General features: G+C 35.3%; 2 protein-coding genes across 8 annotated transcripts in view; one reads left to right on the top strand and one right to left on the bottom strand.

Annotated features, from left to right (window-relative positions):
* Nucleotides 1-15,769, top strand: part of LOC128689855 (uncharacterized) — a 483,205-nt gene that overhangs the window by 297,561 nt on the left and 169,875 nt on the right. The window lies entirely within an intron of this gene.
* Nucleotides 1-15,769, bottom strand: part of LOC128689879 (uncharacterized) — a 28,762-nt gene that overhangs the window by 3,238 nt on the left and 9,755 nt on the right. The window contains exon 2 of one of the 2 annotated variants that reach the window (XM_070084476.1): nucleotides 453-515. The exons of the other annotated variant lie outside the window; for it this stretch is intronic. Within the exon in view, the coding sequence (XP_069940577.1) occupies nucleotides 500-515 (16 nt within the window). The 3' untranslated portion in view covers nucleotides 453-499. The remainder of the gene's footprint in view (nucleotides 1-452; nucleotides 516-15,769) is intronic. 2 annotated transcript variants of the gene reach the window in all.

Below are 15,769 nucleotides of genomic sequence, written 5' to 3'. Positions count from 1 at the left end.
AATTAAGCATAGCAACAATAATGCTGAAAATAATTCATTAGTATATTCTCTGTCGTATTCTTCATTTTTTCAGTTATGTGTAGCCTATATATTTCAGATTTTGGAGGGGTTTTTATGATTAAAAATGGGCGTCATTATATAGTTTACTGGGTGTTACGGTTACTGTTATTCAGGGGAAGCATTAAACCAATAGAGCAAAAAAAGTGGATTATCAGCTTTGATCCAAGGAAAGGGAAATTTGCTAATTCCTTGGATCAAGTGCCCTTCTCCGGCATCAAGGCACCTCCTTGGATTAAGAGACATGGTACCTACCTCAATTAAGCTAAAAATGATTAAATTTAACATTTACATTATTATAAGAATCATGCATTATGTCTTATTTAATATTTATATTATTATTGGAATTATCCATTATTAATAGTATCATTAAAATAAAATATAACTGTTATTACCTCTTGGAAAGGCACTAGTAGGAAGATTAGTTGACATATAAGGAAGCTCACTGTGGTGATGGCCTGTCCAAAAGAAAATACTGTTTTAGAATGGATTCTGTACGTTGAATATATGTAACATAAGCGAATCCTCTCGGAGAAAATTAAACAGGCAGTAAAAGTAGAGTCCTGTGTATTCCAACCTCCAGCTAAGGTCTTCGTTAGCAGACTGCTAAAGAACTTGGAGGTCGAAATATATAGGACTTCCTCCTGTTTGATGTTACTCAAGTTCGCTTGTTACGATGACCAGTGTTTATTGCACTAATATATATATATATATATATATATATATATATATATATATATATATATATATATATATATATATATATATATATATATATATATATATATATATATCGTGCCGAATATGTAAAACTGGTCAATTAGCAAGAACTCATTTAAAACTAAGTCCTTTCTGAAATTTTCTCTTATACGTTTAAACATATATTTTTTTCATTTATGTTAATGTAAAAATTTTTAATTTTGCACCAAAAGAATCTTAGAAAACTTACCTAACCTTACTATAACAAGAACAATTTATTTTAGCCTAACCCAACCAAATATACTTTAGATTTGTTTACAATAATTTAATACTAAACAAACACAGTGAAACATATTTTTTTCGTTAGGTACAGAATGATTTTGGCGAAATTATTGCATACACAAAATTTTCACTCGTCTTATATGGCAAGATGAGCGTTGCTATTTAAGCCAAGATCTCAAGTTCTGCCTATTCGGCACGACATATATCTATATATATATATATATATATATATATATATATATATATATATATATATATATATATATATATATATATATATATATATATATATAATGTCGTGCCGAATAGGCAGAACTTGCGATCTTGGCTTATATAGCAACGCTCATCTTGCCATATAGGACAAGCGAAAATTTGTGTATGCAATAATTTCGCAAAAATCATTCTGAATCTAACGAAAAAAATATATTTGATTGTGTTTGATTAGTGCTAAATTATTGTAAACGTATTTAAAATATATTTAGTTGGGTTAGGCTAAAATAAATTGCTCTTGTTATAACAAGGTTAGGTAAGTTTTCTAAGATTCTTTTGGTGCAAAATTAAATTTTTTTACATTAACATTAATGAAAAAATATATCTTTAAACGTATAAGAGAAAATTTCAGAAAGGGCTTAATTTTAAACGAGTTCTTGCTAATTGACCAGTTTTACATATTCGGCACGACATATATATATATATATATATATATATATATATATATATATATATATATATATATATATATATATATATATATATATATATATATATAATATTATCAACAAATTTTGTTGAAAATAAGAAAAAGTTTTGGAGTGAGATTAACAAGTTAAGAAAGCCTAGAGAACAAATGAATTTGTCAGTTAAAAATAGGAGAGGAGAGTTATTAAATGGAGAGTTAGAGGTATTGGGAAGATGGAGGGAATATTTTGAGGAATTGTTAAATGTTGACGAAGATAGGGAAGCTGTGACTTTTTGTATAGGACAAGGAGGAATAACATCTTGTAGGAGTGAGGAAGAGCCAGTTGTGAGTGTGGGGGAAGTTCGTGAGGCAGTAGGTAAAATGAAAGGGGGTAAGGCAGCCGGGATTGATGGGATAAAGATAGAAATGTTAAAAGCAGGTGGGGATATAGTTTTGGAGTGGTTGGTGCAATTATTTAATAAATGTATGGAAGAGGGTAAGGTACCTAGGGATTGGCAGAGAGCATGCATAGTTCCTTTGTATAAAGGCAAAGGGGATAAAAGAGAGTGCAAAAATTATAGGGGGATAAGTCTGCTGAGTATACCTGGTAAAGTGTATGGTAGAGTTATTATTGAAAGAATTAAGAGTAAGACGGAGAATAGGATAGCAGATGAACAAGGAGGCTTTAGGAAAGGTAGGGGGTGTGTGGACCAGGTGTTTACAGTGAAACATATAAGTGAACAGTATTTAGATAAGGCTAAAGAGGTCTTTGTGGCATTTATGGATTTGGAAAAGGCGTATGACAGGGTGGATAGGGGGGCAATGTGGCAGATGTTGCAAGTGTATGGTGTAGGAGGTAGGTTACTGAAAGCAGTGAAGAGTTTTTACGAGGATAGTGAGGCTCAAGTTAGAGTATGTAGGAAAGAGGGAAATTATTTCCCAGTAAAAGTAGGCCTTAGACAAGGATGTGTGATGTCACCGTGGTTGTTTAATATATTTATAGATGGGGTTGTAAGAGAAGTAAATGCGAGGGTCTTGGCAAGAGGCGTGGAGTTAAAAGATAAAGAATCACACACAAAGTAGGAGTTGTCACAGCTGCTCTTTGCTGATGACACTGTGCTCTTGGGAGATTCTGAAGAGAAGTTGCAGAGATTGGTTGATGAATTTGGTAGAGTGTGCAAAAGAAGAAAATTAAAGGTGAATACAGGAAAGAGTAAGGTTATGAGGATAACAAAAAGATTAGGTGATGAAAGATTGAATATCAGATTGGAGGGAGAGAGTATGGAGGAGGTGAATGTATTCAGATATTTGGGAGTGGACGTGTCAGCGGATGGGTCTATGAAAGATGAGGTGAATCATAGAATTGATGAGGGGAAAAGAGTGAGTGGTGCACTTAGGAGTCTGTGGAGACAAAGAACTTTGTCCTTGGAGGCAAAGAGGGGAATGTATGAGAGTATAGTTTTACCAACGCTCTTATATGGGTGTGAAGCATGGGTGATGAATGTTGCAGCGAGGAGAAGGCTGGAGGCAGTGGAGATGTCATGTCTGAGGGCAATGTGTGGTGTGAATATAATGCAGAGAATTCGTAGTTTGGAAGTTAGGAGGAGGTGCGGGATTACCAAAACTGTTGTCCAGAGGGCTGAGGAAGGGTTGTTGAGGTGGTTCGGACATGTAGAGAGAATGGAGCGAAACAGAATGACTTCAAGAGTGTATCAGTCTGTAGTGGAAGGAAGGCGGGGTAGGGGTCGGCCTAGGGAAGGTTGGAGGGAGGGGGTAAAGGAGGTTTTGTGTGCGAGGGGCTTGGACTTCCAGCAGGCATGCGTGAGCGTGTTTGATAGGAGTGAATGGAGACAAATGGTTTTTAATACTTGACGTGCTGTTGGAGTGTGAGCAAAGTAACATTTATGAAGGGATTCAGGGAAACCGGCAGGCCGGACTTGAGTCCTGGAGATGGGAAGTACAGTGCCTGCACTCTGAAGGAGGGGTGTTAATGTTGCAGTTTAAAAACTGTAGTGTAAAGCACCCTTCTGGCAAGACAGTGATGGAGTGAATGATGGTGAAAGTTTTTCTTTTTCGGGCCACCCTGCCTTGGTGGGAATCGGCCAGTGTGATAATATATATATATATATATATATATATATATATATATATATATATATCGCCATGGGGAATTGGAACAGAATTCTTCCTCCGTAAGCCATGTGTGTCATAAGAGGCGACTAAAATGCCGGGAGCAAGGGGCCAGTAACCCCTTCTCCTGTATATATTACTAAATGTAAAAGGAGAAACTTTCGTTTTACCTTTGAGCCATCCTGCCTCAGTAGGATACGGCTAGTTTGTTGAAAGATATATATATATATATATATATATATATATATATATATATATATATATATATATATATATATATATATATATATATATTCAAACAGCTCCGGGGAGAACCTTGAGTTTTCTCTGAGGTACGTTTATTGTCTTCTCTGAGGATGAGGGTCCCCATTCCAGCTATAGAGGTGGTACTTCCCTATATATTTTATATGTATATATATATATATATATATATATATGTATATATATATATATATATATATTTATTTATTTATTATCACACTGGCCGATTCCCACCAAGGCAGGGTGGCCCGAAAAAGAAAAACTTTCACCATCATTCACTCCATCACTGTCTTGCCAGAAGGGTGCTTTACACTACAGTTTTTAAACTGCAACATTAACACCCCTCCTTCAGAGTGCAGGCACTGTACTTCCCATCTCCAGGACTCAAGTCCGGCCTGCCGGTTTCCCTGAATCCCTTCATAAATGTTACTTTGCTCACACTCCAACAGCACGTCAAGTATTAAAAACCATTTGTCTCCATTCACTCCTATCAAACACGCTCATGCATGCCTGCTGGAAGTCCAAGCCCCTCGCACACAAAACCTCCTTTACCCCCTCCCTCGAACCTTTCCTAGGCCGACCCCTACCCCGCCTTCCTTCCACTACAGACTGATACACTCTTGAAGTCATTCTGTTTCGCTCCATTCTCTCTACATGTCCGAACCACCTCAACAACCCTTCCTCAGCCCTCTGGACAACAGTTTTGGTAATCCCGCACCTCCTCCTAACTTCCAAACTACGAATTCTCTGCATTATATTCACACCACACATTGCCCTCACACATGACATCTCCACTGCCTCCAGCCTTCTCCTCGCTGCAACATTCATCACCCACGCTTCACACCCATATAAGAGCGTTGGTAAAACTATACTCTCATACATTCCCCTCTTTGCCTCCAAGGACAAAGTTCTTTGTCTCCACAGACTCCTAAGTGCACCACTCACTCTTTTTCCCTCATCAATTCTATGATTCACCTCATCTTTCATAGACCCATCCGCTGACACGTCCACTCCCAAATATCTGAATACGTTCACCTCCTCCATACTCTCTCCCTCCAATCTGATATTCAATCTTTCATCACCTAATCTTTTTGTTATCCTCATAACCTTACTCTTTCCTGTATTCACCTTTAATTTTCTTCTTTTGCACACCCTACCAAATTCATCCACCAATCTCTGCAACTTCTCTTCAGAATCTCCCAAGAGCACAGTGTCATCAGCAAAGAGCAGCTGTGACAACTCCCACTTTATGTGTGATTCTTTATCTTTTAACTCCACGCCTCTTGCCAAGACCCTCGCATTTACTTCTCTTACAACCCCATCTATAAATATATTAAACAACCACGGTGACATCACACATCCTTGTCTAAGGCCTACTTTTACTGGGAAAAAATTTCCCTCTTTCCTACATACTCTAACTTGAGCCTCACTATCCTCGTAAAAACTCTTCACTGCTTTCAGTAACCTACCTCCTACACCATACACTTGCAACATCTGCCACATTGCCCCCCTATCCACCCTGTCATACGCCTTTTCCAAATCCATAAATGCCACAAAGACCTCTTTAGCCTTATCTAAATACTGTTCACTTATATGTTTCACTGTAAACACCTGGTCCACACACCCCCTACCTTTCCTAAAGCCTCCTTGTTCATCTGCTATCCTATTCTCCGTCTTACTCTTAATTCTTTCAATTATAACTCTACCATACACTTTACCAGGTACACTCAACAGACTTATCCCCCTATAATTTTTGCACTCTCTTTTATCCCCTTTGCCTTTATACAAAGGAACTATGCATGCTCTCTGCCAATCCCTAGGTACCCTACCCTCTTCCATACATTTATTAAATAATTGCACCAACCACTCCAAAACTATATCCCCACCTGCTTTTAACATTTCTATCTTTATCCCATCAATCCCGGCTGCCTTACCCCCTTTCATTTTACCTACTGCCTCACGAACTTCCCCCACACTCACAACTGGCTCTTCCTCACTCCTACAAGATGTTATTCCTCCTTGCCCTATACACGAAATCACAGCTTCCCTATCTTCATCAACATTTAACAATTCCTCGAAATATTCCCTCCATCTTCCCAGTACCTCTAACTCTCCATTTAATAACTCTCCTCTCCTATTTTTAACTGACAAATCCATTTGTTCTCTAGGCTTTCTTAACTTGTTAATCTCACTCCAAAACTTTTTCTTATTTTCAACAAAATTTGTTGATAACATCTCACCCACTCTCTCATTTGCTTTCTTTTTACATTGCTTCACCACTCTCTTAACCTCTCTCTTTTTCTCCATATACTCTTCCCTCCTTGCATGACTTCTACTTTGTAAAAACTTCTCATATGCTAACTTTTTCTCCCTTACTACTCTCTTTACATCATCATTCCACCAATCGCTCCTCTTCCCTCCTGCACCCACTTTCCTGTAACCACAAACTTCTGCTGAACACTCTAACACTACATTTTTAAACCTACCCCATACCTCTTCAACCCCATTGCCTATGCTCTCATTAGCCCATCTATCCTCCAATAGCTGTTTATATCTTACCCTAACTGCCTCCTCTTTTAGTTTATAAACCTTCACTTCTCTCTTCCCTGATGCTTCTATTCTCCTTGTATCCCATCTACCTTTTACTCTCAGTGTAGCTACAACTAGAAAGTGATCTGATATATCTGTGGCCCCTCTATAAACATTTACATCCTGAAGTCTACTCAACAGTCTTTTATCTACCAATACATAATCCAACAAACTACTATCATTTCGCCCTACATCATATCTTGTATACTTATTTATCCTCTTTTTCTTAAAATATGTATTACCTATAACTAAACCCCTTTCTATACAAAGTTCAATCAATGGGCTCCCATTATCATTTACACCTGGCACCCCAAACTTACCTACCACACCCTCTCTAAAAGTTTCTCCTACTTTAGCATTCAGGTCCCCTACCACAATTACTCTCTCACTTGGTTCAAAGGCTCCTATACATTCACTTAACATCTCCCAAAATCTCTCTCTCTCCTCTGCATTCCTCTCTTCTCCCGGTGCATACACGCTTATTATGACCCACTTCTCGCATCCAACCTTTACTTTAATCCACATAATTCTTGAATTTACACATTCATATTCTCTTTTCTCCTTCCATAACTGATCATTTAACATTACTGCTACCCCTTCCTTTGCTCTAACTCTCTCAGATACTCCAGATTTAATCCCATTTATTTCCCCCCACTGAAACTCTCCTACCCCCTTCAGCTTTGTTTCGCTTAGGGCCAGGACATCCAACTTCTTTTCATTCATAACATCAGCAATCATCTGTTTCTTGTCATCCGCACTACATCCACGCACATTTAAGCACCCCAGTTTTATAAAGTTTTTCTTCTTCTCTTTTTTAGTAAATGTATACAGGAGAAGGGGTTACTAGCCCATTGCTCCCGGCATTTTAGTCGCCTCATACGACACGCATGGCTTACGGAGGAAAGATTCTTTTCCACTTCCCCATGGACAATAGAAGAAATAAAAAGGAACAAGAGCTATTTAGAAAAAGGAGAAAAACCTAGATGTATGTATATATATATATATATATGCATGTGCGTGTCTGTGAAGTGTGACCAAAGTGTAAGTAGGAGTAGCAAGATATCCCTGTTATCTAGCGTGTTTATGAGACAAAAAGAAACCAGCAATCCTACCATCATGCAAAACAGTTACAGGTTTTTGTTTCACAGTCATCTGGCAGGACGGTAGTACTTCCCTGGGTGGTTGCTGTCTACCAACCTACTACCTATATATATATATATATATATATATATATATATATATATATATATATATATATATATATATATATATGTATGTATGCAAAACAACCACTGTGAAAGAACAGAGAAATTCCAAGTGCTTTCGTGACTACTCACATTATCAAGGAACTATGATAATGTGAATAGTCACGAAAGCGCTTGGAATTTCTCTATTCTTTCACAGAGGTTGTTTTGCATATTCTGAAATCACCTGTTTACTGTGATCTTATTGCATATATATATATATATATATATATATATATATATATATATATATATATATATATATATAATGTCGTGCCGAATAGGCAGAACTTGCGATCTTGGCTTAAATAGCAACGCCCATCTTGCCAAATAGAAGTGAAAATTTGTGTATGCAATAATTTCGCCAAAATCATTCTGAACCTAACTACAAAAATATATTTCACTGTGTTTGTTTAGTATTAAATTATTGTAAACAAATCTAAAATATATATAGTTGGGTTAGGCTAAAATAAATTGTTCTTGTTATAATAAGGTTAGGTAAGTTTTCTAATATTCTTTTGGTGCAAAATTAAAAACTTTTACATTAACATTAATTAAAAAAATATATCTTTAAACGTATAAGAGAAAATTTTAGAATGGACTTAATTTTAAATGAGTTCTTGCTAATTGACCAGTTTTACATATTCGGCACGACATATATATATATATATATATATATATATATATATATATATATATATATATATATATATATATATATATATATATTAGGTAGTAGGTTAGTAAACAGCAACTGCCCAGGGAGGTACTACCGTCCTGCCAAGAGAGTGTAAAACGAAAGCCTGTAATTGTTTTACATGATGGTAGGATTGCTGGTATCCTTTTTTCTGTCTTATAAACATGCAAGATTTCAGGTACATCTTGCTACTTCTACTTACACTTAGGTGACACTACACATACATGTACAAGCATATATATACATACCCCTCTGGGTTTTCTTCTGTTTTCTTTCTAGTTCTTGTTCTTGTTTATTTCCTGTTATCTCAATGAGGAAGTGGAACAGAATTCTTCCTCCATAAGCCATGCGTGTTGTAAGAGGCGACTAAAATGCCGGGAGCAAGGGGCTAGAAACCCCTTCTCCTGTATAAATTACTAAATTTAAAAAGAGAAACTTTCGTTTTTCTTTTAGGGCCACCCTGCCTCGGTGGGATACGGCCGGTGCATTGAATGAAAGATATATACATATATATATATATATATATATATATATATATAGATATATATATATATATATATATATATATATATATATATATATATATATAAAAGAATCTTAGAAAAAACCTACCTAACTTTATTATAACAAGCTCAATTTATTTTAGCTTAACCCAACTAAATATATTTTAGATTTGTTTACACTAATTTAATACTAAACAAACACAGTGAAATATATTTTTTTCGTTAGGTTCAGAATGATTTTGGCGAAATTATTGCATAAACAAATTTTCGCTTGTCCTATATGGCAAGATGAGCGTTGCTATTTAAGCCAAGATCGCAAGTTCTGCCTATTCGGCACGACATAATATATATATAATATATATATATATATATATATATATATATATATATGTCGTGCCGAATAGGCAGAACTTGCGATCTTGGCTTAAATAGCAACGCTCATCTTGCCATATAGGACAAGTGAAAATTTGTGTATGCAATAATTTCGCCAAAATCACTCTGATCCTAACGAAAAAAATATATTTCACTGTGTTTGTTTAGTATTAAATTATTGTAAACAAATCTAAAATTTGTTTAGTTGGGTTAGGCTAAAATAAATTGTTCTTGTTATAATAAGGTTAGGTAAGTTTTCTAAGATTCTTTTGGAGCAAAATTAAAAATTTTTACATTAACATTAATGAAAAAAATATATCTTTAAACGTATAAGAGAAAATTTTAGAAAGGACTTAATTTTAAATGAGTTCTTGCTAATTGACCAGTTTTACATATTCGGCACGACATATATATATATATATATATATATATATATATATATATATATATATATATATATATATATATATATATATATATATATATATGTCATGCCGAATATGTAAAACTTGCGATCTTGGCTTAAATAGCAACGCTCATCTTGCCATATAGGACAAGTGAAAATTTGTGTATGCAATAATTTCGCCAAAATCATTCTGAACCTAACGAAGAAAATATATTTCTTTGTGTTTGTTTAGTATTAAATTACTGTAAACAAATCTAAAATATATTTAGTTGGATTAGGCTAAAATGCGCTTGTTATAATAAGGTTAGGTAAGTTTTCTAAGATTCTTTTGGTGCAAAATTATAAACTTTTACATTAACATTAATGAAATATATATGTCTTTAAGCGTATAAGAGAAATTTTTAGAAAGGACTTAATTTTAAATGAGTTCTTGCTAATTGACCAGTTTTACATATTCGGCACATATATATATACATGTATATATATATATATATATATATATATATATATATATATATATATATATATATATATATATATATATATATATATATATATTGTAACTACGAACGAGTAGTATTGAATCAACAACACTGCGAATAACCAAGGATTTGAACCCATGTCGTTTTGGCCCGCCCCATGGCGAGTGAAAATCACACATTTATTTATTTATTTATTTATTTATTAATTTGAACATGATACAGAGAAGTACAAGGAATATAGTTTTTAAAGTGCAGCATGCCAAAGCCCCTTGTATGCAGAGCATTATGGGCAGGCTTAAAATTAACTTAAGATTATTAACTAAGCAATGACATATTCAGTGGTACAAAAATTATTGTAAAACAGATAACAATTTAGTACAAATGAGTATTACAAAGACAGGTCATATGGTCATTTACTGTGTTGCTGTGTAATCAGTAGAATGGAGTATTCTGTTAGGTAATGAAGTTAAATAGTAACAAAGTTTGATTGGGTCACAGGTTGACATTTATGAGATACAATAATGAGATACATATTTATGAGATAAGCCAATTACAGTACAATTTATGAGATACAATTATTCAGTATTTATTTAGTTGTGGGTGAGTAAGTGATTTTTGAGAAGAGACTTGAATTTATAAACAGTGCTTCTTTTATATTCACAGGTAATGAATTCCAGATTTTAGGGCCTTTTATGTGCATTGAGTTTTTGCATAGCGTGAAATGGACACGAGGAACATCAAAGAGTGATCTGTGTCTTGTGTTACGGTCAAGTGTTCTGTTAAGGTTGGTAAGGAGATGTTTGAGGGGAGGGTTTGTGTCAGAGTTAAGTGTTCTATGTATGTAGTAGGTACAATAATAAGTATGGATGTTTTGTGTTGTGAGTAGGTTTAGAGTTTTGAATATTGGTGGAGTGTGTTGTCTGTAGTGGGAATTTGTTATCATTCTGACTGCAGCCTTTTGTTGGGTGATTAGTGGTCTGAGATGGTTTATTGTTGTTGAGCCCCATGCACAAATTCCATAGGTGAGATAGGGGTAAATAAGTGAGTGATATAGGGCCAGGAGGGCTGACTGTGGAACATAGTACCGTATCTTCGATAGTATGCTTACAGTCTTGGAAATTTTTTTTGGAAATTTGTTGTATATGTGTTTGAAATTTGAGTCTATTATCAAGGTGGATTCCTAAGAATTTTCCCTCTGTGAGTTTTGTGATAGGTGATCCATTTATCATTATGTTAAGAGACACATCTGTAGCTCTGTTACCAAACTGAATGTAGTAGGTTTTGTCAATGTTTAGAGTAAGTTTGTTGGTCCTCATCCAGGTTGATATTTTCTGTAATTCGGTATTTACAGTATTGGCTAGCATGACTGGGCTCGGGTGAGAGTAGACGTATGTAGTGTCATCTGCAAATAGTGTGGGTTTGAGTAGTTGCGATGCATTTGGTAGGTCATTTATGTATATGAGAAAGAGAAGAGGGCCTAGGACACTTCCCTGTGGGACACCAACTGTAATTGGCTGTGCGGAAGAGTTTGCCCCATTTGTGCACACATATTGGCTTCTGTTGCTGAGGTATGACTTTAGGTAGTCGAGGGAGTGCCCTCTTATACCATAGTGCGACAATTTTATGTGGAGCAAGTCGCGGTCAACTGTATCGAAAGCTTTACGTAAGTCAATGAAGATCCCCAGTGGGACTTCTTTTTTCTCTATTGCTGTAAAAATATGTTCTAGCATGTGGATAATAGCATCATTAGTACTTTTATTAGGCCTGAACCCAAATTGACAGGGGTTGAGTATGTTGTGGGAGATGAGGTAGGAATAGATACGCTTATGGATTAATTTTTCAAAGATTTTAGAGAGAGGGTGTAAGTTGGATATTGGCCTATAGTTATTCAAGTCTGTGTGGTCTCCTCCTTTATGGATCGGGGTGACCCTTGCTATTTTGAGAACTGTAGGAAAGGTAGAGGATTCAATGGATTTGTTAAAGAGTGTTGCAATGATTGGTGATAGCACCTGTGACACTTTTTTGTATATAATGGGTGGTAAGGTATTTAAATCTCCTGTCTTGTTTTTTAGTTTGTTGATAATAAGGGAGACTTCAGTTGGGTTAGTCGGAGCTAGGAACAGTGTGTTCGGGTAGTTGCCAGTGAGGTAGTCATTGGGTGGGGTATCTGAGCTTGGGATTTTATTGGCAAGGTTTTTTCCTATAGTGGAGAAGAAATCATTGAGTCTGTTTGCTGTTTCAGTAGGTGGGAATTGGGGTTCATCTGGTTTTGTTAATTCAATTTCGCTATTTCGTGTTATCTTTTTTGTTCCTAGTATTTCTGATAGGGTTTTCCAGGTCTTTTTTATGTCACCTCGTAAGTTGGATAATCTGTTCTCATAATACAATTTTTTAGCCCTTCTTATTAGGCTGGTTAGGATTGACGAGTAACGTTTTGTTTGGTCTCTGGTTATGTGGCCCATTCTGTACTGTTTTTCGTATTGGTGCTTTGTATTTATGGATTTGAGGATACTGGGTGTTAGCCAGGGACTGTTCAGTCTCTTCGCAGTCATCTGTTTAGTTTTTTAGGGCAGTGCTTGTTATAGAGGTATTGGGTCTTTTTTAGAAAATTATTAATACATTCGTCAATATCTGTATAGATTTCTAGCTCAGTGTGCCAGTCAATGTTTGTCACTGCTGCTGTGAAGTTATTGATAGCTGCCTCATTGTGAAGTCTGAAAGTGACTTTAGTAGTGTCTAGGGGTAATTTGCCAAGGTTTGTTATGAGGAAGGTAGGGTAATGGTCTGTGGTATTATCTGTGATTATGCCTGATCTTAAGGGGGATATGGTGTTGGTCCAGATGTGGTCTAGTAGGGAAACACTAGTCTCTGTAACTCTTGTAGGTTTTGTTACTGTTGGTAGCAACATGCAGTTACTCATAGTGTTTGTGAATTCAGTAACATGTGGGTCTTGGTCTTGTAGGAGATTTATATTGAAGTCACCTGAGAGTAGTAAGTGATCTTTGTTCATGCGTGCATCAGTTATCATACTTCCTAGGTTTTCACTAAAACGGCTAATGTTTGACTGTGGTACTCTGTAGATGTTTATCACTGTGAGAGGTTTTTGTAGGTATTTGGATTTGAATTTAGCTATTATATATTCCCCATGTTCATCCCTTGTGCAAGTATTAGTGATACATTCTAGTTGGTCTGAGTAGTATATAGCTGTGCCACCCCCTTGTTGATCTGGCCTACAGTTGTGTATGGCTGTGTAACCAGGAATGGCATAGACATCTGTAGTATCAGGCTTTAGCCAGGTTTCGGTGAGAGTAATGATGGACATACTGGCATGCAGGGAATTTAGTAATGCTATGAGGTCATCGTAATGTTTGCTTAAAGATCTGATATTGTAGTTAAAGACAGTTATGTTGTTGTTGGCTCTGAGAAGTGCCTTTGATTGTTCTTCTGTGTAGTAATTACAGTTACTGTTTGATTCATTTAAGTCATTAGATAAGAAGTTGGTATCAGGATCAATGCTAGTTATCATAAGATTTATAGTGAATCTTTAGTTAGAATTAAGTATAAGACAAAGTAAATATTCTAAACCTATAAAATAGCACCTGAGTTATATTAACAAATGTAAAAAAAATATGAGCTAAGGTAGCTCTTTAAAGCTAAAATAAATGAGGCAATATAAAAGGGACAAAAATAATTTGTGCTGAACAAAAAAGTGGTAATCAAATAAATGAATATAATGGCGAAATAATGAGCTAATTACACTTTAGCACCTGAGAATAGCACCTTGATTATTTTAACAGTTGTGAATATATGAACTAAGGTTGTTATGTAAAGCTAAAATAAAAGAGAAAAAATATAAGGGACTAAATTAAGTAATGGTAAACAAAGTTAAAATGACAGATAGTCACTATGATATAATATTGATTTGGGAGTAAGATCTGATTTGTTATATATAATAAGTTGAGCAATATATTGTACTATAAAAAGTAAAAAAAAAAATAATATGAGGTAGTTGGTACTAGTTAGTAAAAGATAGTTAAGGGGCTTGAACAATGGTATAATTGAAATATACACTAATTGCACACACAGTATAGTCACTAAGATATGAAAATAATCTTAGAGTAGGATTTGCCTTATAGCATAAAGTTTGAGCAGTTAATATCACTATAGGAATATTTTTTTGAGGTAGTTGGTACTAGCTAGTGAGGGATGGTAAAGGAATTGCACAGTAGTGTAGTAGAAACATACACTAGTTAGTTATTTGTAGTTAGGGAGAAAAGGGGAAAATTTGGTAAGATTATTCGAGAAATTAAACAGGGCTTAAGTAGGAAAGAAAAAGGTAATACAGATATTAATAAAGAGTAGGTATCCTATTAACAAATAATAATTTGTGAATAGGGAATCTGGGAAAATAACACAAAAGGGGTCACACAAAGAATTGTGTGGGACACATAGGATAATGAGGTAGTAAAATACTATCTTGGAGGTGATAGTACAGGGATTAGTTCAATAATTACATAGTAACATACACTAACGTAGTAAGAAATTGGTCATTAATATCAGTCAGACTCTGTAATGTTTGCATCATGAAGGAAGATTCCTAGATCATTTTCATTTGTAATGTAGTAAACACGGCCTACATTTGTTTTTCTTACTAGAATTTGTCCATCACGTACAAAGCACTGGTGAATTTTATCATTATTCTTACGTTTCAGTTTTCTCACTCTGTACAGGAGGTTCTGTCGTTTTCTTGTGAGACTCATTTATGTATATATCGTTTTTTGCTTTGATAGATGAAATTATTAGATCTTTTTTCCTGTCTTGTGTGTGAAATCTGAGCATAACACTTTTTCTACTTTGGTTTCCTAGTAACCGTGACTCTTTCATTTCCGACACTGGTACATTAACATGTAGGTGGTCACGTATGATCTGGAGAGTTGTAGCTTTGCAGTTGGAATGGTTTAGTTTGCTGGGAAAGTTTGGACTGTTAATTATTACCGCATCAGATAACTTGTCTTGCTCTGTCTTGTCATCTTGGTTAGTAAAATAATTGTTCAATTGGGTATCCATGTTTATTTTCCAGTCCTTGACGGCAATATCAATCTTCGTGTTTAGGGAAGTTATTTGGTCTGAGTGACTGGTTGTGACTGATTGGAGGGTCTTGCCAAAATCAGTTGTGCCAGATGATGTTAGCTGTTGTCCAAGGTTGTTGATCTTGTTCTCAAGGTGAAGTAGTTTAGATTCATGGTTTGATATTGTTGCACGGAGAGACATATTTTCAGCACGAAGATTCAGGTTATCCGTCGTTAGGGTGGTGATGTAGTGCTTTAGAATGTCAGGATCATTAGTCATACCTGGGAGCATATCAGAT

The sequence above is a fragment of the Cherax quadricarinatus genome, chromosome 1 (genome assembly GCF_038502225.1).
Source record: "Cherax quadricarinatus isolate ZL_2023a chromosome 1, ASM3850222v1, whole genome shotgun sequence".
NCBI classification, from domain to species: domain Eukaryota; kingdom Metazoa; phylum Arthropoda; class Malacostraca; order Decapoda; family Parastacidae; genus Cherax; species Cherax quadricarinatus.
This window is presented reverse-complemented; position numbering and strand designations above follow the sequence as displayed.